We start from the raw sequence: 26,925 nt of genomic DNA, 5'->3' as shown, positions 1-26,925 counted from the left end.
TTAAATATAAAACAGAAAAAAAGGAACAAGCCTCCCCAAGCTCCGCTTCACTATCCATTCATTTAGAAACGAAGCGAAAGCGATTTCCATATCTGACACGCTTAGAGAGCCCCCACAACAGACCCCCCCAGAAAATGTGCTAATCAGAATTCCACACACAAACACACCATAAAACATTTCAAATAATAATAATTATAATACAAAAAAAAAAACAATACGAAATTCAATTTGATGGAAAAAACAGCGCGGAAAGGTTTTTGCATAGTTTGCATAGTAAAGTTTAAAAATGTATTGTATAAAAAAAGATACCGAAAACAACAAAAGAATATTTGTAAAATTTACATTTTCGTGTAAGTTTCTCAAGTAAAAAAAAGAAATTCCAGTTGCAGTTGTTTTCAGCAGCGTTCCAAAAAATAAGAGAAAAAAAATGTTCAGATCCAGCGGCCGATGAAGACGAAGATCCTCTTGCGCTCGTCCGCAACGGATCTGTGGCAATGTGTGTGTCTGTCCGGCTCTGGAGTGCGGAGAATCGCCTCCCGCCCCGCCTCCCAGCTGCGACGGACACGTGTGATAGTTGCAATTTATATAAATTATATATACACATATGAAACAAAAAAAACGAAACCAACAAAAACAAATTATTTCATAATTTTTAACTTTTTTTAAATGTATTTTCTTTTTGCATTGAGTTTAATTTTTTTCCACATTCTAGCAACAATCGAAGATTTAATGCTATTTATCTTTAAACAAAAACAAACAAAACTATCGTAAAACCATAAAAAATAAAATATAAAAAAAAACTTACATCTAGTATGAAATTAAGCGAATGATGGAAAACGGGAGAAAACGTGTAAAGTGAAGTCTTTAAAAATAAACCTTGAAATACTTTACCTAAATAAAAACAAAACGAACCACACTCAATATACCACAACAAAAATTCTTGTTTGAATCATCGTGCCACCCAATAATCTATTCTGTTAATTTTCTATCCATAATTATTTTGTAATTTGCAATCACAAACCAATCGGGTAAATGTCCAACAGAACAGCCAGCCCAGCCCACTCGTATTGGTTTCAAATCTATAATTTCTATGTTGTCTGTATGTATTTAAATTTAACATTTATAATAAAACGAATGCATCGTATATACTCATATATATATACATCTATATATGTATAATAAGTCATTCGATTTGAATCGAGAATGAAACGACATAGTACGAGTACACTTAATCTTTTGTGGTTTTCTCGCTCTGTGGCAGCATCTCTTCTCATCGGAAATTTTAGACCAAAGTTTTTCTTAGAACTCAGATGATCCTTTTGCTTTTTATAGAATCTGTTTGTATATGTTTTTTACTTTTGAAGATAGGAATTGGTTTGAGTATGTAGAATATAGTGGGAGTACATAAACAATTAGACTCTGTTTAAGCAAACTATAGAAGTTCTAACAAGATTAAAGGAGCATTGTAGCATAGGTATCCATTTGAGTTCATATCATTTAACATCATTTTGGATTGAGTTTTCTCAAAATCAGCGGTGGCAATGTGCTTCGTCATGCACACGAGCTTATGACTTTATAGAATTAAAAAAAAAAAAAAATTTTACATTTTACATTTTTTTGCTACACGAATCTCACTACATATACGCTACACACTAACAGTAGATTGTACAGTTCCCATATCACCCCCGCGGGGCCCTGAACGCGGCGGGGGGGGGGGGGGGGGGGGGGGGGGGGGCTGGCAAATAGACCGACGATTCAGGGCCTGGGGCCCGCGGTTTTCGACTTTAACGGCCGCCCGCGGGGGGGGGGGGGGCGATTTGAAATACACTTGTAGCAGTGTGATATCACATGAGTCTGGAAACCAAATTTGGTTTCTAGCCCTACCGGCCGACGGCAGCGGCGCGGCGGCGGGCGCGCGGCGCGGCAGGGCATCGGGGCGCGTTCCCCGCGACCCACTACCACAAAACCCAGCGGGATAACAAGAAATTTGGAATACAATACAATCCAATCGTATAATGACTGTCTCTAATGGTGGAAGATCGACCGAGTAGTGGAATTTAGTATAAAAATTGTTTAGGGGTATCTAGAGCATTGGGACTCCCCTGGAATAAGCAGACAAAAAGTAGACCTTCCTCGATAGCAACAAGTGCTCTGCCTATATATATTTTGCGCTCTGGAGAGAACATATTAAATTATTCTGTGGTGCTCACACTACTGCTCCACTAGTTAATCATTAAAGGATGTGATTCACTGCCGCAAACCTTTAACAGTGAGAAATCAAAGATCTCACTGGAGGTCTTTATTAGTCAGTGTAATGAGTACAGAACTGAACCTCTCAGAAGCGCAATGCAGCCGACAGACTACGAAGTTGTCCTCTTGGGTGCCTCCAATGTGGGCAAGACTGCCCTGATTTCGCGCTACGTAAAGGACGAAACGCCAGAGCGTGGACAGCCCACAGAGGGAGCTGAGTTTCTGGTAAAGACTATCTGGGAGCCCCATCTAAATGCGAAGCTAAAAATCTGGGATACAGCAGGTCAAAATCGGTGAGTGGGTAACCAATAGGCATCCAGATCGTCTTAAATTTTAACAGATTGATTTAGTTTCAAGGACATTTTACTAAGACATCATACAAACGTTCAAGGCGCTTTGCTTGTGTACGACATACACAATCGAAAGAGCTATGAGGCTGCGAAAGAGTGGGCTGTCGAACTCAAAGCAAAGGTAAAATACAATCCTAACTCTAAAGATGAATAATTCTCTAAATAATGAGAACTTTCAGCACTGTAAGCCCAGAATAGTCATAGCTTTAGTAGGACATAAAGCTGACATTACGGATCAGCGAGTTGTAACCACCATTGAATCTTTTGGGAGACTTCATCTGTTACAAATCTGAACATAAGCAAATGTTTTCTAGACGTGGGTTAGTTTTTATCGGTATATATCATTCGGGATTACACATAATACTAATATTTTGATCCCTCTAATGTTTTGCTGTTCAGCTTTGGATATGAAAAAAGCAGAAATCTGTAGCTGTTTCGAAGGGATAAACCGATCTTCTTGGTATTTGTAACAGAAAAATCTTGGAAAATAAAGCTGAAATATTTATAAGAATTTTTTTAATTATTTATAATTTTATTTTATTTTATTAATATTTAGTATATTATTTGATCTTAGGTATTAGTTTAGTTTTTCTTTTTTATTTAGAGAAATCCCACCAATAAAAAAATGTTCTCAAATCTTTTTGTGGTTTATTAACTTTTTCTATTTCCGTTTTTCTTGTTTTTATTTTTAATTTAAAATTATAACTGGTTAAGTTGTCTCTCGAAATAAATACATACTTAATGTACTGCGTTTTTTGGTTACAATTTACCAATATATTTTTTCATGTATTGTATATCGTATTGTATATATTTATATATGTATAAGGGTTTTTTTTGGTTTCTTGCTACTTGGTTTTTCCATATATAAGAATAATTATATTGTATGACTTTTCATAACTATAGACTTAGCCGTTATGGGCTTCTTTTTTTTTGTTTGTTTTGAGTTAGTTCTTTACGATAAATCATAGTTTATAGAGAGACAGAGATTATACACTAACTTACTACAAGGCAACTAAATGGCTTCAATCGGGAGAGAGCTTTATGCTATATAACGTATACAGATAACAGGGAAAACAATAATATTGTATTAATATTAGATAAAATTCATTTTAAAATTGAACAAATGAAAAATGGTAGAAAAATAGGGCAGTTTTCGTAGATAGTGTTTTGAGTGTATCGAATGGAAAGAAGAACACATAATCTGGATAGTCTATATATATATAGAATTTATAGTTACAACAGCATAACACAAATCCTCAATCAACAAACAAAAACGAATATGCATTCAGTTAAATAAATATTATATTGGTTTTTTTGGGTGTTTTTTTTATCCATTATTCCATTTGAAATATCACTTACGTAAGAGAAGTTCTATATCTGTATCTGGTAATCGGTATTCACTAGAGTTAGTTTTTAGTTCCTAAACTGTATAATTTTGTCTCGAGAGTTAAGTGTTTTTTGTTTTCTTTCCTTTCAATTATTTTTCAATTTTCATGATTTTTTTAAGTCTAAACTTTTTGTCTTTTTTTCAGTTTTTTCAGTTTTTATTTCTATAAAATTTACAAAATTACGTTCCTTTGCTTGTCTTTTTTATTAATCGATCTTTAATCGATTATTGCCCCAAAAACTGATGCCGGGAAATATGTCGTCGCCATTATCGTCCATTTCCTATTTATTCTTGCCTTAAATCTTAACTTAAAAGTAGTTATCTTCTCTTCATTCATAATTCGTCTTCAGTTTTGCTCATTTCCCCCTATTTTGGAATCTTCTTTGTTTTTTGATTATTTTGTTACTCGTTTTTTTTTTTTATACAACAATCGGCTCATCACCGTGAAGATCACAAGAGCCAATATTCTCGCCCTGATACGCCGAGAAATCGCTAATAATGGCCTGTGGTTCGGATCCAAACTGTATATCCTGCAGGCAGCCCTTGAAGGGCTCAAAGTAGCGGCCCAGCGTGCGTTTGCTCACCGAATCCAGATTGGGAAATCCGCCTGTAACGGAAAATATAAGATACATTTAGCATATGTTTTTAATTTGAATTTAGCGGTTAGCAGTTAACATAATTCATAGTGGGACTAACATCACTCTGTTAACGATTACAGCCACCTGTTGCGCCCAAGTTGGCAGCTTGGTATTTTTCGACTTGTTCGTGGTGGTTTTTCAAAAGTCACATTTCGTTTTTGTTTGAACCTTATTATGTAAACAATCCAAAAAAAAAAGAGTTCTGAAAACTAGCCAATCCTGAACAAAATTTATTGAGGAATTGGATAAAATTATTTGTTTAGGGCTGAGAGGGCCAACTAGCTAGTAATATTGAACGGAATATCAAAATCGAGGAATATCAACGTTGAATGTTTCGAAGAAAACAATCGATACTATCGTAATAGTATCGGGCTCAAATAATTATTAAAAAACCATTGAAACCTTTCAGGAACTTGCCCCTTGTACAAATTAGATGCCATCTGTCGTTTACAAATTTGTCTTCGTATTTTATAGCAGCCAATCCAAACATATCAAAAGCGCAACGATTGTAGCTCGATACTATCATGATAGTCTCAAAACCGTCGATAGTAGAGGCTAGTCGGTTTGTTTATGTTTTTCGCTGTGATATAAAGCAGAGCTAACAAACAATCAGTTGCCGAGTGTATGGAGCCTCAAGCACGCTCAAAAATACAAAACAACAACTCAACAAGTGGATTTAAGCCATTCGTCGGTTTTTAATGCGTTTGTTTGTGTTTTTCGGTGTGAACTAAGTCAAAGCTAACGAGCAAACAATTGCCAAGTGCATCAAGTGCCGGTGAGTGTTAAATTCTATTCAAATTATGGTTTCCAATGGCTGGAACTTACCCAAATAAAAGACATCCTCATAGCTAATGGTCGGCTCTTTGCCCGCTGCTCTCCGCCTGCTGGACAAAGCTGTGGCCTGCGTTGTTGTTGAATCATCTCGCCGGTTGGGGCCCTCCGGCAAACGTTCCGTAAAGATCACCTCTCCATCCAGCTGCAGCTCCAGTCGAGTGCGATCCAAGAGCACACTCGTCCAGTGCCAGGCGCCATCGGCTATGAAGCCACTGGCTGGGGCCTGGACCGTGTCATTGTTGCTGCCTAAGAGATTGCTGGCCAGCTTTAGGTGGCCGTTCTCCAGGCCCAGGCCCAAGAATTTGCGGCGATCGTGTTCGCTCCAGAGCAGCAGACCGTCCGGCTCGATGGTGGAGAAATTGAGGCTGATTTGAATGGCTTCGCGGGGGCGCACATAGAGCGAGGGTCCGCGTCGCTTGTCTTTCATGGGTATGCGGGGTGGCGGCAAGATCAGGTAACTGTTGCCACGGAAGCTTGGTGTTGTTGGTTTACTCATGGCTGAGAGAGGAAGACAGGAGGGGGTGGGGGGGAAATTGCATTAAACATATTGCATGCGATACATAATTAAATTACAGCATCAGTTGCAGTCTCTCAGTATCTGTAATAGACTCCGACTCCGACTGCGGATTCAATTTTCAGTCTTTGCTTTAGTCGAGAGTCTTTGCTGCAGCCTCGCCTCAGCTTTAGCTTCAACTGCATTGTTTAATCTACACCATCTTCGTCTTCATCCACATCTTCATCTCCCATCCCTATAGCCATCTTTTGTTTCTCATAATGAGTTAGCTCTTTACGAGACCTCGTAGACCATGATCTCGTTTGTTTCTAATTTTACCATCGCCATCTTCTACACAAAAAAAAACTGCAAAATCTTTTAGATACAAATCTTCGAAATATGTCATGTTTTTATAAAGTTTAAGAAACACCAGATTACTTATTTTTATATCAATATTACCCAAATATTGTAAATGTTTTCTTAAAGTCATATTAATAATAATATTAAAGGGCTTCAAGAAATGCGACTCGTAGGATCTAGTGTACCCCCTTCTAAGAAAAGAGATCTCTCGCCAGATCAATTTCTGGCAGAAAGTCAAGAATTTTTAATGGGTTGTCTTGTCCCCAAAATGGAGAGTGCCTTGATCTGTATTTATCTCTCCTAATGCAACAAGAATTTCCTTAAATCTCGACAAGAGTATGATTATGTGCCTAGCAATTGTCATTCAAAATAATATTAACATATTAGTGGCACAAAAAGGCTGTCTTTTGGTTGCAATGTCTTCCAGTAAAGTAAATCGTAAAACAATTAAAAAGTACCTACAAGGTTAATGATTTTCTTCACTTTTTCGTTCCATTTTTTTATGCTATTTTGTATAATTGCAAAATCATTTTTCTAAGATCTTCAACTATCCCTCAGATTTCCTCAGTGTACCGAAGACTTGCCTAATCTTTTGGTCTCATCTTGTCTAGAGTTCTGATTTTCCACTTCGCTTTCTGCCACACCGCTTCAACGGCTCTGCCCCTCTCGTACTTTCTTCTGTAGTACTTGTTCGTTTTGTTTTATATTATTTTCCTCAACTTCAACTTCAATTTCAACTTGTTTCTCTGTGGCATGTTAATTCACAATTTGCTAATAAGTGAAAGGCCGACCGACAGCCAACAGACAGCTGTGTGGAATATCTACACTGGAAATGGAGATGCAGACAGGCAGCCGTATGGGATTTCCCATCGTCAAAAAAGCTGGATTCGTAGATTGTTTGATTGATGTTTTGCTTGGGAATGATTATGATTTTCAGAGATCATCAAAAAGGTTGAATTATTGAGAGGTTTGGTAGGGGGAAAACAGGTGGAGCTACTGATTGGAAAATTTCAGCTGTGACATGTACTTGATTGATATTGGACTGGAAAGTGTGCGAGAAATTCATTAAAAACTCTGTTGATGATTTGTGTGGAATTTTAAGGAAGGAAATTCAGGGAAAAGTCATGGAGAATATTTTGTTTGTCTATCAAAGTTATTAAAAAGCTTTGTAAATCAAATGTAGAATTAGGATTTAGGCAAACCTACTATATATGGATGGATCTTTCAAAGTAATTATATACTGTTATATCAGTATACCTGCCGAATATTATTACTTTTTTTGTAGCAATCAAGAGAATGTAGTTTTGAATAATGTTTTATGGATATCGCCCTACTATGGATATGCTAATCTACCCAAATCAAATTCGAGGAGCATTCAACTTTGAGTCATGACTCATGACTGATTTTTAATTATTTTCCAACTCTATTATCATACGAAATTGTAGTGTTATTTTTTGTTGTTTGACTGCGAATCAGATTGCTAATTTCTGTGCCACTTCCTGACCCCGCTGTGCACTGAACCATCCCCAGACATCAAACCAAATGCTGCTGCTGTTAATGGTTATATTCTGTTGTTGTAGATCTCTAATTATAATAATAATATTGTTCTACTCTCGCTGCGGCTGAGTCCAAAAAAAACTTGTTTCCTCTCATAAAAAACTCCAAAAACAAAAAAAGAGATCAACAAATGAAATAAAATCGTTTTTTGTTTTCGGCTTCTGTACTTTTACTCGTGACACATTTACGAGAATTTTAAAGATTTATGAAACTTGTTTGCGTTTCCCCTGATTTAATGATGATTTATTGCTATTAATGTCACGGTTATTGAGCTGTAACTAAAATATATATATGTGTACCCCCGTCTCAATTGATTATGAATCATTAATATGTAAACCCAGAGAAAAAATATTCAAAATATTTTCATATATAAATTAAATAACTTCATATTTAAAAGAAAGTTGTTCAGTATGTAGATTAAATATTTTCATATTTAAAATAAAAATATTAAACATTAAAATGAAATATTTCTCATACTAAAAATATATATTTAATTTCCTATCTAAATTAAATATTTTTCATATTTCGATCAAATATATTTCATATATAAATTGACTAATTTTTATTAATATTTTTCATTTATAAAAGAAAAACATTTCGAATTTATTTTGAATATTTTCATATTTTAATTAAATAAATTTTGCAGTTTTTTTTCTAGATTTTTTCTCTGAGTGTACTCAATGATCATGTTTCGTGTGTAATATTTGGGGTTTCAATGACCCGCCATTGGAAAGTACTTACCAATTTCACAGTAGAAACCGCCCCAACCATTGGGACACGAACAGCGACCACTGCGCAGGCAACGTCCATTGTTTTTGCAGGGTATCAGCTTGCAGGATTCGGAATATTCACAACGATCGCCCTTGGCATACTCTGGACAAATGCAATGGGGCTGTAGTTTCTCATCCAGCCAGCAGTGTCCACCAGATTCGCAGGAATCACCGCCACAAGCAGTGCCATCGCAGTCACGAATATTACGAGATTCTGTAGGAGCACAAAATAAAGAAATTATGGATCGAAACAAAAGGGCGGGGAGGGCCGAGGGCCCCTGCCAATACTCACCCACAATATTGGTTTCATTCAGAACAATTCTTGTGCCGCTGACAACCAAACCGCGAACACAGCCACGGAAGGGTATGGGGAAGCCCGAGATGGCATTATGCGGCAGCTTGGACACATCCTTGAGGCCACCTACATACAGGAGGGAATCAGGTTCGACCAGAACCTCTGCGGATGGAGCCAATGCCGAGGAGGCACTGCCCTCCACCCAGAGTGTGAGCCAGCGACCCCTTTGGGCCATTTTGATCTTGTGCCACTCGCCAATGGCCAACATGCGGACACTGCGCACCACTGTCACATGAGTGCTGGGTCCCGAAATGCGGAATTCCACCACCCCGCCCTGCAGTGAGAGCGAAACGAAGCCAATTTTCTTGTCCTGGTTGTTGTTTAGTGTACCAAAATACAAGAGCAATCCGCGCTCCGAAAGCGGACGCAGCTGGAACTCAATGAAGAAGAACTGCACGCGATGAATCTCCTCGAAGGTCTTGGAACCCATCAGGGGCACGGGCGAGAAGCTGCGCTGCTTCTCCACTTCGTTGAGCAGCTTCATCACAAAGTGTGTGCTGGGCGTCGAGATGGGTTTGGGGGGCATCAATTTCTTGGTGAAATTTCGATAGCTAACCATTTGGGAACGCTTGGCGCCCAGTTTGTCGCCGCCATCGTACAGATAGGGCCAGCGAACGGCCAAGTAAGAGCGTCTGCCGGTGAGTGAGACATCGCTGAGGGAGCGTATAACTGAGAGGAAGAAATGGGATTATATACCGATACCGATTGTTGCATTGTGTAAAGACTCCCTTTCCTTACCCTCTTCACAATTCTTGCCCGTGCGACCCACAGGACAATCGCATTCGTAGCCATTCACCAGAGGCACACAAGTGGCATCCTCGTAGCATTTATTGTTGAACGAATCACAGGGATTCGTGGGCTGTGCACACAATGGACCATACCAGCCCTCCTGGCAGATGCAACTACAAAAAAATAAAATTGGCGATTCAAGCTCCATTTGGGGTACAATTCTTGCCGCGTTAAACTCACGTAAAGGTTGCTCCATGCTGCAAACAGGCGCCATCATGCTGGCAGGCATGTCGATGGCACTCCCTGGTGCCACATTGTCCGACTCCACGACCACGAACGCCACGTGTCTCCTGCAGGGGCACTGTCACAGCGCCAGCCTTCAGCTGGACATCGTAGATGCAGCCCTGGAAGCCCGAATGCAGCGGCAGATCGTGTGGCAGGGTATTAAAGTTGGCAATTTCATGACCACCCAAATAGAGTATGGGCAGCACCTCCATGCGACTAACGCTGCCCGGTGAACGTCCTGTAATGTTGAACTTTCCATCGACCGAAAGCCACGCCTGCCGCCCAATGCGACCCACTTTTATTTCGTAGGGCACTCGCGGAGCATCCAGCCGAAAATCGATGGGTTTCTGGGTGAAAATGCGACGTGGTCCGGCGCCCAGATTCCAGGTCAACATAATGTAACCCTGTATGAAGCTCACGGCCAGATGATCGCTCTTCTCATCGTGATAGCCCGATTGGCCGAGGAATGCCAGCAGCGAGATCTGTGACATGGTCTGGGGCAAAATCTTGAAGCTCAGCTCTAGGGAATACTCCAAGGGAATGGGCACGGTGTAGGCCACAAAAGAGGACAAACCATTAACGCTGCCAGAGAATGAGGGTAGCGCCACTTCGAGATCTGCAAACACGAGGAGCAAGCGTGGGATTAAGGGTATTTCTAGGCAGGAAGAAAGGCAACCGCGTTTTACTTACTATGCTCGCAGTAGTGTCCATGTTTGCCCAAAGGACACAGACACAGATACCCACTGCCCGGAAACTGTACACACGTGCCACCATATTGGCAGGGATTATCCTCGCACACGGATATCTCACAGGTGGGTCCCATATAGCCTGTCGGACATTTACATTTCCATTTCTCTGCCTTCTCGCCATTCTCGTCCAGATCATTCGTTTCGATCTTAATGCAGGCGGCACCATTGCGACAGGGACTCGATAGGCAGGCCAAAGAGCCGCATTCCGTAATGCCAAAGCCATCAAGGGCATCGCTATTGAGAGTGGGACAAAAAAGAAACAAAAAAAATGCTTTTACAGGTGTCGTGCGCTAATTTCATCAAGTCTAATTCGATGTGTCAATATTATGGGACGCGTCGTGTGTCGTCGTCCTTGTTGGTGCCAATTGACAAACAGCCCCACAGCTGTCAGCACATTGAACAAGGACACTATGACACTAGCAGAAAGTGTGACCCCCCCCATTTGGGGTGCCCATCTGTTTGCATTCGCGCTTTTATGAACGTTGAATGCTGACGAATGGCTTCCGCATTCGTCCCCCCCCTACTCGCTGCAGCTCTCAGCGCCTGTCCTTTTCATCAAGTTTTTGCTGCATTTTCATTTTCACTGACAGGCACAACTCTTTTCAGTGCAAAACTTGCCAAAGGAGTACGAGTACATAATGTATAAGCTTTTAGCATTGGCCATTTCGTTGGTGATTCAGGAATTTCTTTAAGAAAAAAGTTGAACCATGAAATAAATGGGACAATTAAGAGATGTTAGGAGAGGCTAACTTGATGTTGCGACTTTAATAGTTTGATAATTTGAAGTGATAAAGATTTAGGGACTTTTTCATTGAATCAATTTAACATATGATACGTATTTATACTCATTCATTTACATAGATCTTTGAATGTTCATTTCTTTGGGTCTTATTTAATGCAAGAGTTTATTCTTAGACTTATCAAAGATCAAAAGCATTATCTACAGTACAATTTTGCAGAGAAGGCCCTCTGTGTATTTTGTTTTTGCATTCTCGGACACTTTGCTCTTGTGCACCTTGAATTACTACTAAAAAATTCTACATAAATAAATTACATTCCTTCTACTCTGAAACATATCCTAATGCATACATATAAGTCTTTTGCTCAAGCTCTCTTCCCCGCAACCATATCAACTTTATTAATGCCTATCGCATATATGACTCGTGCTACCATTCTCAGCTTTATCCCTTCACGCAAGTCGAGCTAATTTTTTCATGGATATAGTACCACACAAAAAAGTTCTTTGCGTTCAGTGGCCATATAATCTGGGTCTTTTACTGCAACGCTACCATGAAAGCAACGGCTTTCAGCACCTGGCAACTTTGTATGTGTGTGTGTTTTTGGCCATCAAATGGTTTCATTTTATTCCCAACAGCTCTGCTTTTTCATACTGCCTTCAGGCACTGGCACGGGGGTACGGCCAGTGTAAGCGGCATAAACATTTAAGAGAGATGCCTCACAGCCTCACATCAGTGCCGCCCGTATCGGCCATCCGCCACAGAAAAGTCGTAACTTTTTTGGGCAGAGATGTTCATTAGCCGTAGTCCAGCATTCAAAGTGCCCAAAGGGCAATACACAAACCAAGCACAGAGAATATCGTGATTAATGGTTCAGACTATGGAATACCTGGCAATGGGGCTATATTTTGTTTTGTCAATGAGTGGCAAAATTGTTGAAATTTTGTCTAAAAATTCTGAAATTATCTAATCAACGTTCTCCAATTAATAGGAAAAGTGTTAGCAATGTCGCTGAAGAGAATTTAATTTATGACAATAAAATATATCATACATATTTTCGTGTCTTTGGCTGTTAGAGTTACACGATCGTAATGATTTTGTGTATATAGCTAGATAATAGCTTCATATACAACTCTGTGAAAAATAAACTCTCCAACTTAGAAATTGTGGAAACCACAACTAATTTCTTTTTCATTTTATTGAGAAAAAAATTCGAACCTCAAGAAGAAAAGTCTTAAATTGAATGCTGAAATCAAAGAATTTAGAAGGAAAAGGAAATTTGTTCACCTGCAACATATCTCCACACAAAATCAATACACCCTCGCTTACACTCCTCTGCTTAACAGGGTATGGCAAAAAGCGGCAGCTAAAGCGATATGTATCGATGGAGTACGAGTACTTACCCGAATATTTCGCGCCCTTGTCCGTTAATGCGCAACGTGTGGAGACACCCGGTGAAGCCGGTGCCGCTTTGTGCTGGCGGCAACTCGATAATCAGGCCAATCGGCGCTTGGGGTGCCCCGCCCAAGTGCAGCCATGTGTTCAGTATCGCCTCCGGTGTATGCAGTCGCTGGGGCAGTAGTTTCAGCCACGTCGGCTGATCCCCGGACATGGCCAATGTGTCGTTCACCAGCAGCGAGGCATTGCAGTGTGTGTAATTCCGGCTAAAGTCCAATCTGTAAAGAGGTATTCGGAAAAGTTCTTTTTAGTTCTTTTAGTTCTCATTTTCTTTTTTTGTTTTTTTTTTTGTGTGCCCCTTGGTGTTGCATCAAATATTTAATATGCCGCACGGTACGCCCTCATTCTCTCTGTGTGTGACTTTTCTCTGGATTCTGGATTCTCTGTGGCTGTGTGTGAGAGAGTGTGGGTGGGTTTGGCTTTTCACTGGATTCTGTTTGAGGATGGAACGGTAGACTTTTAAAGCAAAATTCCCAACATGCCGATGCGTGCAAATATTTATGACACCACAATATCCCAGGACCCCCACACCCAACCCAACCCATGGCTAAAAGGGTTCCATTCCCCGCTTTCAGTTATCCACCCGGCTGTTGTTTGGTTACCTTTTGCCTGTTGACCTTTCGCGCTGGAAACTTCATCGAAGGTACTACAGTGGTTTAAGATTTGGCAGGAAATTGTGTCAGTAAGAGGGGCGTAAGGTGCAAGGTGCAAGGTGGCTCCCTTTGTGGCTGGTTCTTTAACTATTTCAATAATGTCACATGCATATTTTGGTAAATATTTTTTACATTTTTTTGGTTGGTTTCAGGTAGTTTTTATAAAGGTTTTGTGATCATTTCAGACCGTTTTATTTTTCTACGAATTTTACTTAAATTATTTTGAGTCGCTTTATTTTAAAGTTAAAAATGTGAATAAGTTGAAGGTTTTTATTCTTAAGGAGAACCAAGGGGAGACGAATTTTTCCGAACAAAATGTATTCCAATAGAACTATTAGCTATGCATTAAGTCTGGATAAAAATTATCTAAGCCTGTAGGAACGTTTTAACACTTGTTAAATTAATTTAAATTTATTAAATTAAATTTTGTTTTACTGAGAAATCAAATAATTATCCATACATACACACATATCTTCCAATTCCTAGCTGGACTTTTTTTTTATAATTTTCCATCAGCCCCATTGTACTGTCCCTTGTCCAATAACAATTCCCTATAATGTCAATCGACTGTCAAATTTAACCAGCGCCTTCTTGTATTTTTTTTTGGTACGGCATTTTTTGTCCCTCAAACCTTTGATGTGACATCGAGGTGGAATACCAGAGGGTCCCTTGGTTTTTATTGCACCTCATGGCCGAGTGTCACCTGCTTTTATTTGAATGTCCTTTATTGTGAGGACATACATACGCCTTTATCAAAGTGTGTCTGATTTTTTTTGTTGTCAGGCGGATTTTTTTAAATCTTTTTTTTTTTTTGGGGATGTTTGGTTTGGAGATGGACGAACTGGGATCCATATCTTGGCGTTTATTGCATTTGAATGAAGATATTTTAACACAGCAAAAAGCCAGTGCAATAAATGCGTGAAAAAAGGACACCGATTTTTATTGTTATTTTATAGCAGGCGGACAAATGCTGTAAAAAAGTTACCATACGTGCATGAAAAAAGTTTTCCCTGATTGCATTTAGTTTTTATAACATATTGGATTGTTTGGAGTACTCTCCGTACTCGTACTCGTGCTCGTATGTTTTGTTGATTTCTTTTACCTTTTCCAACGAAATAATCGGATGGAATGATATTGTTTCTGGGAAATTTGTTGAAATTTGTTTGTTTTCGTTTTGATAGACGGGCACCGGATTGGGTTTGTTTTAAAGATTGGAAAAGTTCGGTTTCGAATTCAGTTTTATACTGATTAAAGTATCACTTGATGTGTATTCTGCAATGACACTTTTTTTACTCAGTTGTATAAATAATATAGTATGCGTAATATTTTGAGAAGAACACTTTCCATTGGTGTGATTTGTTTTATATAAAATATGTAAAATAAATAGATTCTTGTCATGCACTGAATGATGTCTGGCTTAATAATTGTATTACACTTTAAATTTAATTCTGAATGTGAAATTTATAATGAAACATTTTTTTGTCACGTTTAGATCGTTGCTTAAAGGCGTAATGTTTTAATGGAATTAGTCTGAATATACCATGCCTAATGCATATCCAAAAAACATCAATAATTTAATGCACTTCCATAACCCAGTTTGAAATCCATTTAAAATGCCTCATCCATTAAATCATTGATTTATGCAAAGTAATTAGCAATTTGCTGCACTCATTTTATAGTTTCGTTAACGATCCGAATGAACAAAACCCAAACAGCCGAACTTCCTTCACAATGTTATTTAAAGTTCAATTAGCTGCATTTGACTGAGCAACAAATTAAATTAGCATTGTTTACAAATTTCGGAGAGCCATTCCCACTCTTCGCCCGCTTGGAGTCCTTGGACATAAATAATTGACACGCTCAATTGAATGTTGTGGGATAAAGTTTTTAGTTGTTAAACTTCTCCAAAAAGAAAACACAAATCATTTTCGTTAATGAACTTAACTTTCGGGAATTGAATTAGGCAAATTTGTAATAATTAAAAGGAAATTCCTGTTTCTTCAAAAGCTCATGGGGATGGGAATGGATGGTGAATGGGGTGGGGTGGGGGCATCCTGAGCCGCAATTAGGCTCGACGAACGGTAATTGTTATTGCTTTCTAATTACACTAATTGTGCGCAACACCAGTTCGATGAAGGGCCTTAAGTAAAAATGTCAATTGTATAGGGCATTAGCCTCATTAGAGGCCTAGAGTGGGCATGGACCAGCAGGCGCCTCCCAAAGGATACATCCACAGAGCAGAGAGAGAGCGCGCAAGAACTATGGTTCATCGATGGCCACACAAAGCTTCCATTCCATTGCCTTGTCCGCCAAAACCATCACCATCACCATCACATCGTCATCATCATCATCATCGAGTGGCCCAGGGCGACTCAGGGAGTCCCTTGTGCTGCTACCCGATGCTCGGGCGATTAAGCACGCAAGGCAAATAAAAATAGGCAACGTACATAAATTTGTTGCTCGTAAATTCACTTGCCCAGACCCAAAAAAAAAAAAAAACAGAACACCAAAACAAGAGCCGAAAACAGGCAAGAAAGTTGAGATTTAGGAGTCGAAATACGTGATACTCTTAAGAATATATAGTTCTTATCAGAGCTCCGCAGGAATTAAAATTAAGCGAATCGTTTAAGCGAAATTCAATCAAAATCCGCTGAATATTCAGTAAAGTATTTAATTTTGAATCCATTTTTAAACACTTACGGGAAAAGAATTCATTTGATAAATTAAATATACAAGTTTCATTTATTATTATCAAATCCGAACAAAGACGACTTGTCTTATGCCACAAACTGAACGTCATACGAATCATATTTCTATGTTTTTTATCCGTTCTCTAGAGAACGTTATCTAGAGAATATGGTTTGAGGATATTACTAGTTTACCCAGGAATAGCTTAGCGAGCCACTGAATCAAGAGGATGATACAAAATATAAAAAAGGTACATTGTAGGGTGTACAATTCTCCAATTTCTCCACATTTCATTCATTTACCTTAAGTTAGAATACCCTTCTCCTACGGTATTAAACGTAAGGAATGAAATATATATGCCTACAACATGTACATATATATATATAGTATATGCATGTATATATATACGAAGCTCGCACCATTGGACATTGGATAGCCCCGAGCTGGGGACCAAGTGCTAAAAAGTAAATTTGTGGTCGATTCGATAGTCGTAAAACTGTGAACGGCAATGGAATACCGCTTGCTCTTTTCCCTCTTTTCTCTTTTGGTAAATTATTTATATTGGTTTCTCTTTCACTCTGTCTACCACTCTCCCACTCTCTTTCTACTGTTTTGTCCTACATTTTGATATATTTGATGCCCTTAATGTCCTGTTTATGCCAATGTTTTTCGACTATACTTGATTCGTTGTGGGATTTCATTTGCCTGATTCGCTTCGGTTGGCTTCATTTCTGTTTTCCATTGGGGCCGGGCCCTCTGTTCAATTTTATTTGTCTAAAACGATTATTTGGTCATTTTCCATATGCGTTTGTCCATCGTTGTGATGGCCATTCCATTTTTAAGTAATTGCCACACAGTTGAATTGCTAACAAGGTCGATGCAACAGCATTGAGTGTTTGATTAGCTGATAATTTGATGAGCACTGTAAGTGCTAGGAACGTTTGAATATTTAAAGAGTATTGAAAGAACTATTAAATCAACAGGTTGTGGAGGGGGACATAATGGGTAATTTATGAAAATTGGTTGGGCATTACATGGAAGAATTTTTTATTGGTGCAGGCCCAGAGGCAGTACAAAAGGTGGTAGAGGAAAGTGAACCTGCTATCTGCTAATCTGTTATTCATTTAAATTGTAAAAATATATATGAATCCTGCTGTTCTGTACAAAATATCAATAACAATAGTAATAAAGTAATAATATTATAACAAGATTCTAACTGCAATTTTTCACTAACATTTTTTATAGACAAAACATTCCCACATTTATTTGTAAGGCTTCAAATTAGCTTATACTCTACTCCAAACATAACCATGCCCTTCCAAATCCATTGCTAATTTCATTTTAAAAGTTTGCCCAAAAAGTTTATTTTTCCATTACGAATGCCATGGGGAAAATATTAGTACAACTTTTAAACCTAAAATTAGCCAAAGTGTTGGCTTTGGTCGATGGAAATTGTTAGTTCAACGATTAATTACGCACGAGTCCCGGCAGAGTGCCTGCCCAGAGGTCTGGAATTTTCCTAGTGGGCAGAAAATTTAATTTTTAACCAACGTATAATACAAAAAAAATAACGAAGGAAGGGCGGGGCCAAGAGGATGGAAAATCTACAAACTAATTACGCATGGATGGCAAGTGGAAGCCCCGCAGGATTTAATGTTCAAGGAAATGGGTGACCGGAAATGGTAGGATGGAGAGAGAAAGAGAAGAAAACCTAAAAAAAAACTGCAATTTATTCTACACTTGAAGCATTATAATTTGTGGCCTCGACCAAATGGCGAATGGAATTCGACACGGGCCAAGTTTAATGGCCGACGGGCAGTCCCACGTTTTGCCTCCACTGACAGTGACCCATATGCTGACCTCCTGGGCTCTGGGGTCGCAGTTTAAAAAGTTAATTAACATGCCAACAGTCGTGTGTCCGTGCTCCCACCACCCACCACCCACACCCATTCCCCTATCCATGCACCAATCACCCCGTCAAGTGGAGGGCGTGACCCGAGAGGAGGGGCCACACATAATTGCATTCCGTGGTACCCTTCGTCCATTTTGCACTTACTCAGCTCGAATGGTAATTTCGTGGCCCGTATTCACCGGCGTTTCCAGCTCACTCAGCAGCATCGTCTGCAATCCGCACGAGAACTGAAACTGCATCAGTCCCTTTTGGAGGAACAACGCCATGTAGTGTCCACCCTTTGTGCCCTGGGCGGCGGCCAGCATGATCAGTCCATTAGTGGCTCTTGTTCGCACCTTCAGCTGGATGTGCATGGGCAGCACGGCATCCAGAGCCTCGTGCTGTCCAATGTCCTTGTAGATGCGATGCGACACATACGAGTCGCCGGAAAATGCTGCATTCCGTATGACGATGGGCAGCTCACAGAGCGGGCCCTGGCGATCAAATCGACAAACGCACTGCAAAGAGATTGAAACGGATTATAAGATTGGATCACAAATTAGGTACACAAATTGGTATATATTTTGTACTAAAGAAAATAAACTTCAAGGGATTTACGATTGCCAGAAGCTTTTTTCATATTCTGGAATAGCTTAAGAATATTTTGAAGCTCCTTCTATTTGTCTGCCAATATGGTAAGAAAATGACAGAAAGGTTCTAAAATTTCTTAAATATTAATAAAAAAGCTTTCGAAAAAAAATGTTTAATATACGAGTAAAAGATTCTATAACTTCTAATAAATTTGGAATATTTTTACGTTTTTTTCAGATTGTAAATGGGTATCTATTTTTTAAATATGCTGAAATGATAAATAAACAGATTATTTATATATATAAATAATCTCTTGACTATTTTAGAATAAACTTAATCTTTCAAAAGTTTAAAAGTATTTCCTTTGTTCAGTGTTTTTGTTAAAAAATCAACTAATACATCATGTAGAAATAAATGACCGAAACAATTGCAGGAATTCATATATATTCCACCTCCAAACCTGCCATTTTTCTTCCCTAAACATATATCTTCAAAATCCTCTGAAAACTCCAACAAATTACCTTCTCCCCTCCTTGGTAGTCAATAGCTGAAACAAAACTTGAACAATTTTAATTTAATTTTTGCAACTCCTTCTTCGCTTCGTTCGATCGCCTTCTGGTGTCCTTTCAATAAGGAGACCGTTCCGAAAAATGCCAATAAATTGAAAAGTAATATGAATTAACTTTCTGACTCTCCGTCTTCCCTTTCCTTCCTTTTGTCCTGGTTTTAATAATTTATGCCGCCGCCAAGGGATACTTAAAGTGCAGCCAGCCAGGACGCTGGTGGAAGGAACAACTGCAACAGCGGACAGGCAGGACAATGGAAAGGAAAAGGAGCCACGCACTTGGCTGGGACGCGGCTGTCCCGAAAAACTTTTGTTGTAATTTTCTTTAGCGTGTGTCCTTTTGCTCCTTGGGGGTACCGGCATCCCCACTCCACTCCCCATCAAATTGAGCAAATGAAGTGCAAGGCGAGTGGGAATCCGGCGAAGTGTAGGTAGCAACGCAACAGTCACGCAGATTACATGCCCAGGAGTCTCCTCCCACTTGTGGGTCCCTGCCCCTCTAAAAGACATCCTCTTAATGTGAACTTGGCCATATGTTGGGGGTTGCTCAAGGGGTCTTGGTTGGTCTTGCTTGCAAGAGGTTCTTGAACAGGTGAAGAAAATGTTGCAAAGTTTTCGCTGGTCTTTGTCTTCGGGCGGGTCTCTGTTTTTCTTGAGCGAGAATCAGTTTCAGGCTGTTTTTGCGGGTTATTTGTGTTGTTTAACTTAAACGAGCAATCAGTTCAAGAAAGGTAATGTTTTGGAACGATTATCGATAATACTTTTATGATTTTTGCTTCTCTCTTTGATAATATTTTTACCAAGGAAATTCTGTTAATTTTCATTCCAAATTTCCTTCCAAAATAAGGAAAAGTTTTAAAAAATATAAAAAGTGCTGGTTTAAGAACGTTTCATTAAGTACAGGATACAAAATATGTATACAAATTTAATCAAATTTAAATCTAAGAAACTGATATTAATTTAATATTTAAACACCACTAAAAGCGTTTATTTTCCTTATTTTTGCATGACCCCACGCCACGTACAACTAAAATGTATACAATATAATTATAAAAACAATTTCTCAACCTGCTGTGAAAACATTATTCATATTTTTTTATATTTTCAACCCGACACGCATTACTAATGACCTTCTCCACTCCCCCCCTAAGGAGTACAACGGAAATTCCCAACCAGCGTTAAAGGATTCATCGCATAATATTACTTAACTGCTTAGACACCGCATCCTCATCATCCTCCTCTCTCTCTCTCTCTCTCTCTCTTTCTTAACCCTATCACGGCAACAAATTTCCGCAGCTCAGACGGCTTTTGTTTGGCTTGCTTTGGTTTTGTTGTTGTTGTTGTGTAGCTATGTTTTTCCCGGAAAAACATTAAAACCAGCGCCTGCTGAGACGAGTAGGATGTTGTACATCAGCATCATCATCAGCAAGCAGGTCATGATTTGAACTACATTGTACGATGGAAAACAATCATTGTACCCTGCGAGAGGGTATTATAATTTTGAAAAAATTTCAGCAATGCAAAGAAGGCAGAAGAAGGTACTTAAAACTAAATATGCCGATATATTTTGGATCAACATTAAACTTGGAATATGCATGGACCAGAGATAAAATTCTGATTAAACCATATGGCTTTTATTTTCATTAAAATCATACTACTGGCAGAGTATTTGAACCTTCGCTTTCCTTAGTTTTCCCTTCTTTCTTGTATTTTCGTAGCATACTTTTGGGAGTGCTTTTTGTTTTTCGTTATTTTAGCTGCATCCCTTGCTCCCAAACCTTTTTCTTCATAATATTTTTGTCCTTGAAAATATATATAGAAAGCGTTTTTTTTTTTGTACATTTTTTTAGCCGCTCAGCGCTGCTTCATAACAATTATTTGAAGTGTTTGCTGGAAGTTTGTTCCCATTTTTTTGTTGAGCCTTTTCTACGAAAATTCGCACTCTTGTTAGCCAAATGAAGCTGTGTTCGTGTGGGCTAACCAAAAGGAAAGAGAAAGGCTGAGAGGAGTGCGTATCGAGGGCTCCCCGCCGGGGCTGCATTTAGTTTTCACACAACATTTTTTTGTCGGCACTTTTCAGTGTTGTTTTTGTGTGTTGGCTCTCTGCACTGATGTGCGTGGGAATACTATTACGTACTCTGGCGAGCGCATGTGCCCTGCTAACAGGAAACATTTTAATTAAAGCTTTTGACCTTGCGGCATTCGCTTGGCGCATAATGAATGTTGGCCCAAACACCAAAACCAAACTGAACCAGCAAAAATTTATAAAAATAACAGAAATGAAAATGGGTAGTCAGGGGCAAACATGTGGCAGACTTTAGATTTAAATGCTGATGAGGAAGGGGTGTGGAAAAAATAGAATCGGAGGCTGAGGCAAACGGAAATGATGTGCCGGGGCTTTGTTTTTTTTTGGGTCCTTAAACATATGGAAATTTCTGAGAATTTATTTAAAATGTAATCAGGGGAATGTATGAATATAAAACGTTTAGCTATTCAATGCATTTTTTTTTAAAATTAAACTGAAAGTGAATGAAAGAAGTTAAAATTTGTGAAGTGTATAAAAGGAAACATTTTCGTATTTTCTTTTAATTAATTTTTTTATTTTTGTTGCATTTATTTTTATTAATATTAAGTGCAGAATTCCAAGACTCAGATCTGACTTGTGTTTGCAGCATTAATTTATTATTAAACGTTCTTTAAGTAGCTGGGTTTTTTTATTTTAAGTTTTCGAGTGTACGTATCTTAGCTGCTGGCTTTAATTTAAAGTTAAATTCAGTCAGTGTTGATTCAGAGCCAGAAAAAACCTATATTATTCTCAGAGATTCCCTTCAACCCCATCAATTTCATGGCATAATCCTACTCAAATATTCTCACTGCCCAGTATGACCCTCTGTTTGTGTGTGTTTCCTGTTGATTCGGTTTCATTGCGTTTCGGCCAGATGGAAATTAATTGTAACACGCTTTTTGAAATGTCAACGGGCAAATGCCTGGAATGGTCTGAATGTGAGTGAAGTGCACTCTTCATAAAGGCCATTGCAGGAGCTGAAAGAGGATGTAGAGGCCTGATACTGACAAGCTCAGGACGCATTAAGGACGGGGAGATATGTGGCAGCAGCGGCAGTGGCAGAGGCGCCTAAAAGGGCTCAACAAAATTTTCATTAGTGGCATTGGCGGTGTGCGGCAAAAGCAAACGCAATGCAGACAGTAGACACAGAGCAGCGGTATGAAAGAGCAGAAGGAGAAAGGGGAGGCGGAGGATTGGTTGGGAAAAGCCAGGAAAAACATTTTCCGAAAACCAAAAACTCGGCGGGGTAGCACTTGAAATGTGCTTAATGCCACTTTACGAGTGACTTTCGCCGAGTGCCAGTGCGAGTGCCACTTTGCCTGCACTTCTCCGTGTGCCACACGCAGCATAGCCTCACCCCTGTGTACCCCGTTGCCCTCTCTCTCGCTATCTCTCTCCTCCTTGGCTTATTTCCTCTCCCTCGCTCTTTTGGAGAATGCCTCCCCCCCACACTCATAACGCACACTTGCTTAACCAATATGACAGCTGACATATGTAAGTGTCTGTCTTTCCTGCCCGGTCTGTCTCTCTTTTCTCTTTTTTTTGTCTCTTTATACAAATGAAAAGAGTGGGGAGTGCTAGGTGGTGTGTAGAAAAAACGAGAGAATCTCTCAAAATTAACAAAAGCTTTGTCTTCTGTGTGTGTGTGTGCTCTTATGACTTTGTGTATGTGTGTGTTTGAGCAGTTAGTTAAATTACTTGGCAACAATAAAGTGGCATATGCTCTATGAAATAATTTTCGCCCACTTGCAGCAGACTCTTATGTCCCTAGCTCACTCACGCTCTGTCTCTTTCTCTGTGTCACTTTTACTTTATTGTACCCTAAAAGCGGGTACTACAATTTTGATAGGATGTTTGAAACGCTAAGAATAAAGTGTTCAATGATCCTCCTACTTCAGGTTTACAGATTTCTATTTATCACCCATCTTTTTGCTCAGTCTTTTAGGAGCCCTTCTGCTTTCTCAGGATAAAGTTAGGAAAATAAAGATAGCCCTGCAAATTGTAGTCTAATATGTTTTCACATTTCTCTGTTAATAATTCTCTGTCATTTCTTTGTTAACAATTAGATGATTATATCCCTATATAACTCTGGCTAAGTAACGGTTTTGTCTTCATTATAATTCGAAGACTGGGGTGTATAAAGTTGCGATCTGTAAGCTATACCCACAAGAGTACGCAGTAGCGTGGCTCTTATTTTTTAAAAACAAAATTTAAAGTCTCTATTCTTTTTAAATTTTATATCTTAATAACTGAAATTATATTAATTATTTTTTAATTATATTAGGTCATGTCGAAGCGTGTTAAAAGTTAAGTTGAGTATACAGAAAAATAGGAGGACTTCTCCTGCATCCTGTTTGGTTCTAAGCCTGCTTGTGGGCGTCCTGTCATGCCCTAACAAAGTCATCCTGCGGTGCTGTGTCACTCACTCAAGCCTTAAATTTATTATGAAAATTTAATTTTTTTCTTGTTAGCATGTGGCCAAACGACTCTCTCTCTCTCGCAGGCTCTCTCCGTGTATGAGTCTATGTGCATGGGTGTGCGTGGCTGGGTTTTATCTGTGTTAGTTGCTGTGTGGTGCATGATTCATAGGTACACTTTGGAGATCTACGCGTGTTGGCAACAACTTTCGAAATAAATTGCCAGTTGGCTTTGTTAACTCATTAACTGGGAGGGGGTGGGAACAGCGGGTACTCTCTGCCATAAATAAGTTGGCATTAGTGTTGGTTAAGTGTCTGGAGTGTTGGTAAAAAGTTGCAACAGCTGTCTTGTAGAAATACAAAGAAAGGAGATGTAATTTATAAAGTTTTAAAATAACATGCGTTATGTGGCAAGCACACGCTGTTTGAGTGCAATTTCCGCTGTTTTGATAGTGTTGGGTAAGTTTGAAGAGTGCTGGCAAGCGACTGTAAGTAACAGTAACTGTAACAGTGCTGCCAGACCCTTCGAATGCCCCACGGAAATTTAAAGAAATTTTCTGTACAAAGGCAGCTTTTACCTCGCACAAAATAAATCCTTATACAAATTTCCATCCATCCTATGGCCATCATCAAGTGTGAAAGTGTGACTGCACCTATGCCACCTATCGCTGTCCCTCGAGGGCGACCCCAATTCGTCATGCTGCTGCCTGCCCCTCAGCCCTTCTCTCTTTCGAGTGAATTGTACGTATAAATTAGCCCTGCGTCGGCGACTCTCCTATCGGCAGGGCTCACGTTTCGGTCGTAAAAAACTGGAATTGCATGCGGTGCTGTTGCTAATTTGGCTAACGGTTGGGGAGCCCTCTTTGGCTCTCTGACATATGTGCGGCCATATGCGTGGGGTGGCTCTAATAGACTACGCTGGTCGCTTGTGGTCATCCAGATACTGCAATATCCGTTGACCTTCATGGTCATGAAATGGTTTATGAATGAGGTGTAGCGTGCTGGGCTACAATTATCGGTATATGGGTGTTAAGTTATTTAATGGCAGGGAACAGCGTTGGGGATGGTCTCAATTTTTGTATATAAATATTAGAGTAAGGAGTAACCTTGAACGAGTGCTGTTTAATGCCAGAAAATGGTTTAATATGGCTTGAACTTTATGTAGAAGAAGATACTTTTAATGAATGTAACCTGAACTTCATATCTGGAAACTACAATTAAAACTGATTTAAAATATTGAAAAATAATTTTTTATTATTTATTATTTTAAAAAATCGCTGATCTGCAGAACAGTCTTGTGTAACACATAAAAAAAGGTTAAATTTCATTTAAAATCAATTTAGAATCCTTTTTTTAGTACACGCAAACCCTCTTGCAATTAATATTTCTGGTAGTTAAGCAAAACTGTCAGCCGGCTGCCTGCCATGCACAAACAATGTATTCCAATCCGCGTATGTACACTTTCCTTTAGTCAGTGTTCGACTAGGGTGAAATTGCTGTACAGCAGAAAATTTCAGGAAATATGAAACCGAAAACAATAGCAAATTACCACCCCCCCATGGCCCACTATACATATACCCCTATGGGAATCATGCATGCCATTGCTTTGTGCACAATTTTCCGATTTACCAGTTATTAGTAGTCATTCGAAATTTTGTTGCGTGTTACGCTGGGGACTGTCCATATTTTGGGTCTGCCTGCCTGCCTGCCACATTTAATGGCCCCAGAGTTGGCCAGGAAAATTCGATACTCCTCCCCCTCGCTCTCATCAGGTCATATTTTGTGTCTCTTTTTTTGGGGGTAAAATTACCGCAAGTATTTTCATAAATAGTTGAATAGGCATACTTTGGCATACAGAACCTGGCCTGCTGGCTGCCTGGCTTCTATTGTTTGGAGCGCAACTCTGGGGAACGCTTTTTGTGGTTTCGAAGTGAACATTTTGTTGCTATTTTGTGTCTGATTTTCTACCTGATATTTTGTGTCTGTTGTTAATGCTACTGTTACGTGTGCGAATACGAGTACGAGTACGAGAACGAGTATTTCCAAAAAGTTTTTAACTATTCATTTATAAGAGCAATTGGCATTTTCTGAGAATTCACATGCCGTGAAGGGGTACAGGGAATTGCCTGAAAATACGAGCAAGAGCAGACAGATTGGGCTGCTGTTGAATGGGGGGCGGGAGGGCGCAGAAGTTTTCCCCGGAAATGTGCCAGAAATACTTGTTTCAAAGTGATTTTTGATTCAAGTTCTGAGAAATGCAATTGTTCGGGAAACTAATGCATGAAAGGTATAGGGTTTTGTGTGTTTCTATGAATTTTGATTGCCAGTTGAATTTGATATTTATGAATATGTAGAGGGCTTAACTATTTTAAGAGCAGTATGATGGATGGGATGGAGTTTAGAGGGTTGGCTATTGATTTAAGACTGCTGATATAAAATGAAATGCTATCAGAGTGATTTTATGGGTAAGATTTATATAAATTGGTATTGAAATTCATTTGATAAAAATAAATTATGATGGGTTAAAGTGCTTTTTAATGATTTGAAACGTTTTCGTAAATATACGAAGTGTTGTGTAATTTTATAAAAAGGTTTAATATATTTATGCTGTTTAATTTATTTAAAAGGTTTCAGAAGCACAAAAGGATAACCAAAATGTACTCTTTCGTAAAATATTAAACATTTCTGATTGGTTAAGTTTTATGTAAGGCGTCTGTACTGGTTTTAATGGTTAAATGGCTCCCAAAATAGTGTTGCAAAGCATTGAATTATTTTCAGAATATTTAAAAATGTTTCCCAACTTAGTTTCTTTAGTTCTTCGTGAATCTTTTATAATTACAAAATTGCTTTGAACTTTTCTTGACACAAAACTTTCTAAAGAGTTTGAGCTCCAGAAGTGGTCCATAGGTTCTAGTGTTGCATAATGCATTAATGACAAAACTCTCAACAATAAGTTGTATTATTAACTGCCCTAATAACTTTACAAATTACAAAACTAAAGCACATCTAACAAGAATGGCTAGTAAATTTTCATTGTTTGAGCATTGGGCCCAAACTACATACTGGGAAGGTCCTGCTGCAAATCAGTGTATATCAGACCCCC

The 26,925-nt window shown here is 39.0% G+C and overlaps 3 protein-coding genes across 3 annotated transcripts in view; 2 read left to right on the top strand and 1 right to left on the bottom strand.

Annotated features, from left to right (window-relative positions):
* Positions 1 to 1,983: 1,983 nt before the first annotated feature.
* On the top strand, positions 1,984 to 2,893 carry LOC111078242 (GTP-binding protein YPT6-like). The gene is made up of 3 exons (XM_022372828.2): positions 1,984 to 2,543; positions 2,601 to 2,721; positions 2,780 to 2,893. The coding sequence occupies exons 1-3, from the start codon at positions 2,347 to 2,349 to the stop codon at positions 2,891 to 2,893; spliced, it is 432 nt and encodes a 143-aa protein (XP_022228520.2). The 5' UTR covers positions 1,984 to 2,346.
* A 397-nt stretch (positions 2,894 to 3,290) lies between these two features.
* Positions 3,291 to 26,925, bottom strand: part of LOC111077847 (protein eyes shut) — a 68,079-nt gene continuing 44,444 nt past the window's right edge. Inside the window, exons 6-14 of the mRNA XM_022372301.2 lie at positions 18,350 to 18,702; positions 12,898 to 13,170; positions 10,699 to 10,991; positions 9,964 to 10,624; positions 9,733 to 9,896; positions 8,932 to 9,663; positions 8,611 to 8,853; positions 5,451 to 5,957; positions 3,291 to 4,594 (exon numbers count right to left, since the gene is read on the bottom strand). Coding sequence (XP_022227993.2) covers positions 4,407 to 4,594; positions 5,451 to 5,957; positions 8,611 to 8,853; positions 8,932 to 9,663; positions 9,733 to 9,896; positions 9,964 to 10,624; positions 10,699 to 10,991; positions 12,898 to 13,170; positions 18,350 to 18,702 — 3,414 coding nt within the window. The 3' untranslated portion in view covers positions 3,291 to 4,406. The remainder of the gene's footprint in view (positions 4,595 to 5,450; positions 5,958 to 8,610; positions 8,854 to 8,931; positions 9,664 to 9,732; positions 9,897 to 9,963; positions 10,625 to 10,698; positions 10,992 to 12,897; positions 13,171 to 18,349; positions 18,703 to 26,925) is intronic.
* Positions 5,164 to 26,925, top strand: part of LOC111077916 (MKRN2 opposite strand protein) — a 69,344-nt gene continuing 47,582 nt past the window's right edge. The window contains exon 1 of the mRNA XM_022372396.2: positions 5,164 to 5,400. The gene's annotated coding sequence lies outside the window, so the exon portion shown is untranslated. The remainder of the gene's footprint in view (positions 5,401 to 26,925) is intronic.

Source organism: Drosophila obscura, unplaced genomic scaffold, assembly GCF_018151105.1.
Source record: "Drosophila obscura isolate BZ-5 IFL unplaced genomic scaffold, ASM1815110v1 contig_200, whole genome shotgun sequence".
NCBI classification, from domain to species: domain Eukaryota; kingdom Metazoa; phylum Arthropoda; class Insecta; order Diptera; family Drosophilidae; genus Drosophila; species Drosophila obscura.
The sequence above is the reverse complement of the archived record's forward strand: the minus strand, read 5'-3'. Positions and strand labels throughout refer to the sequence as shown.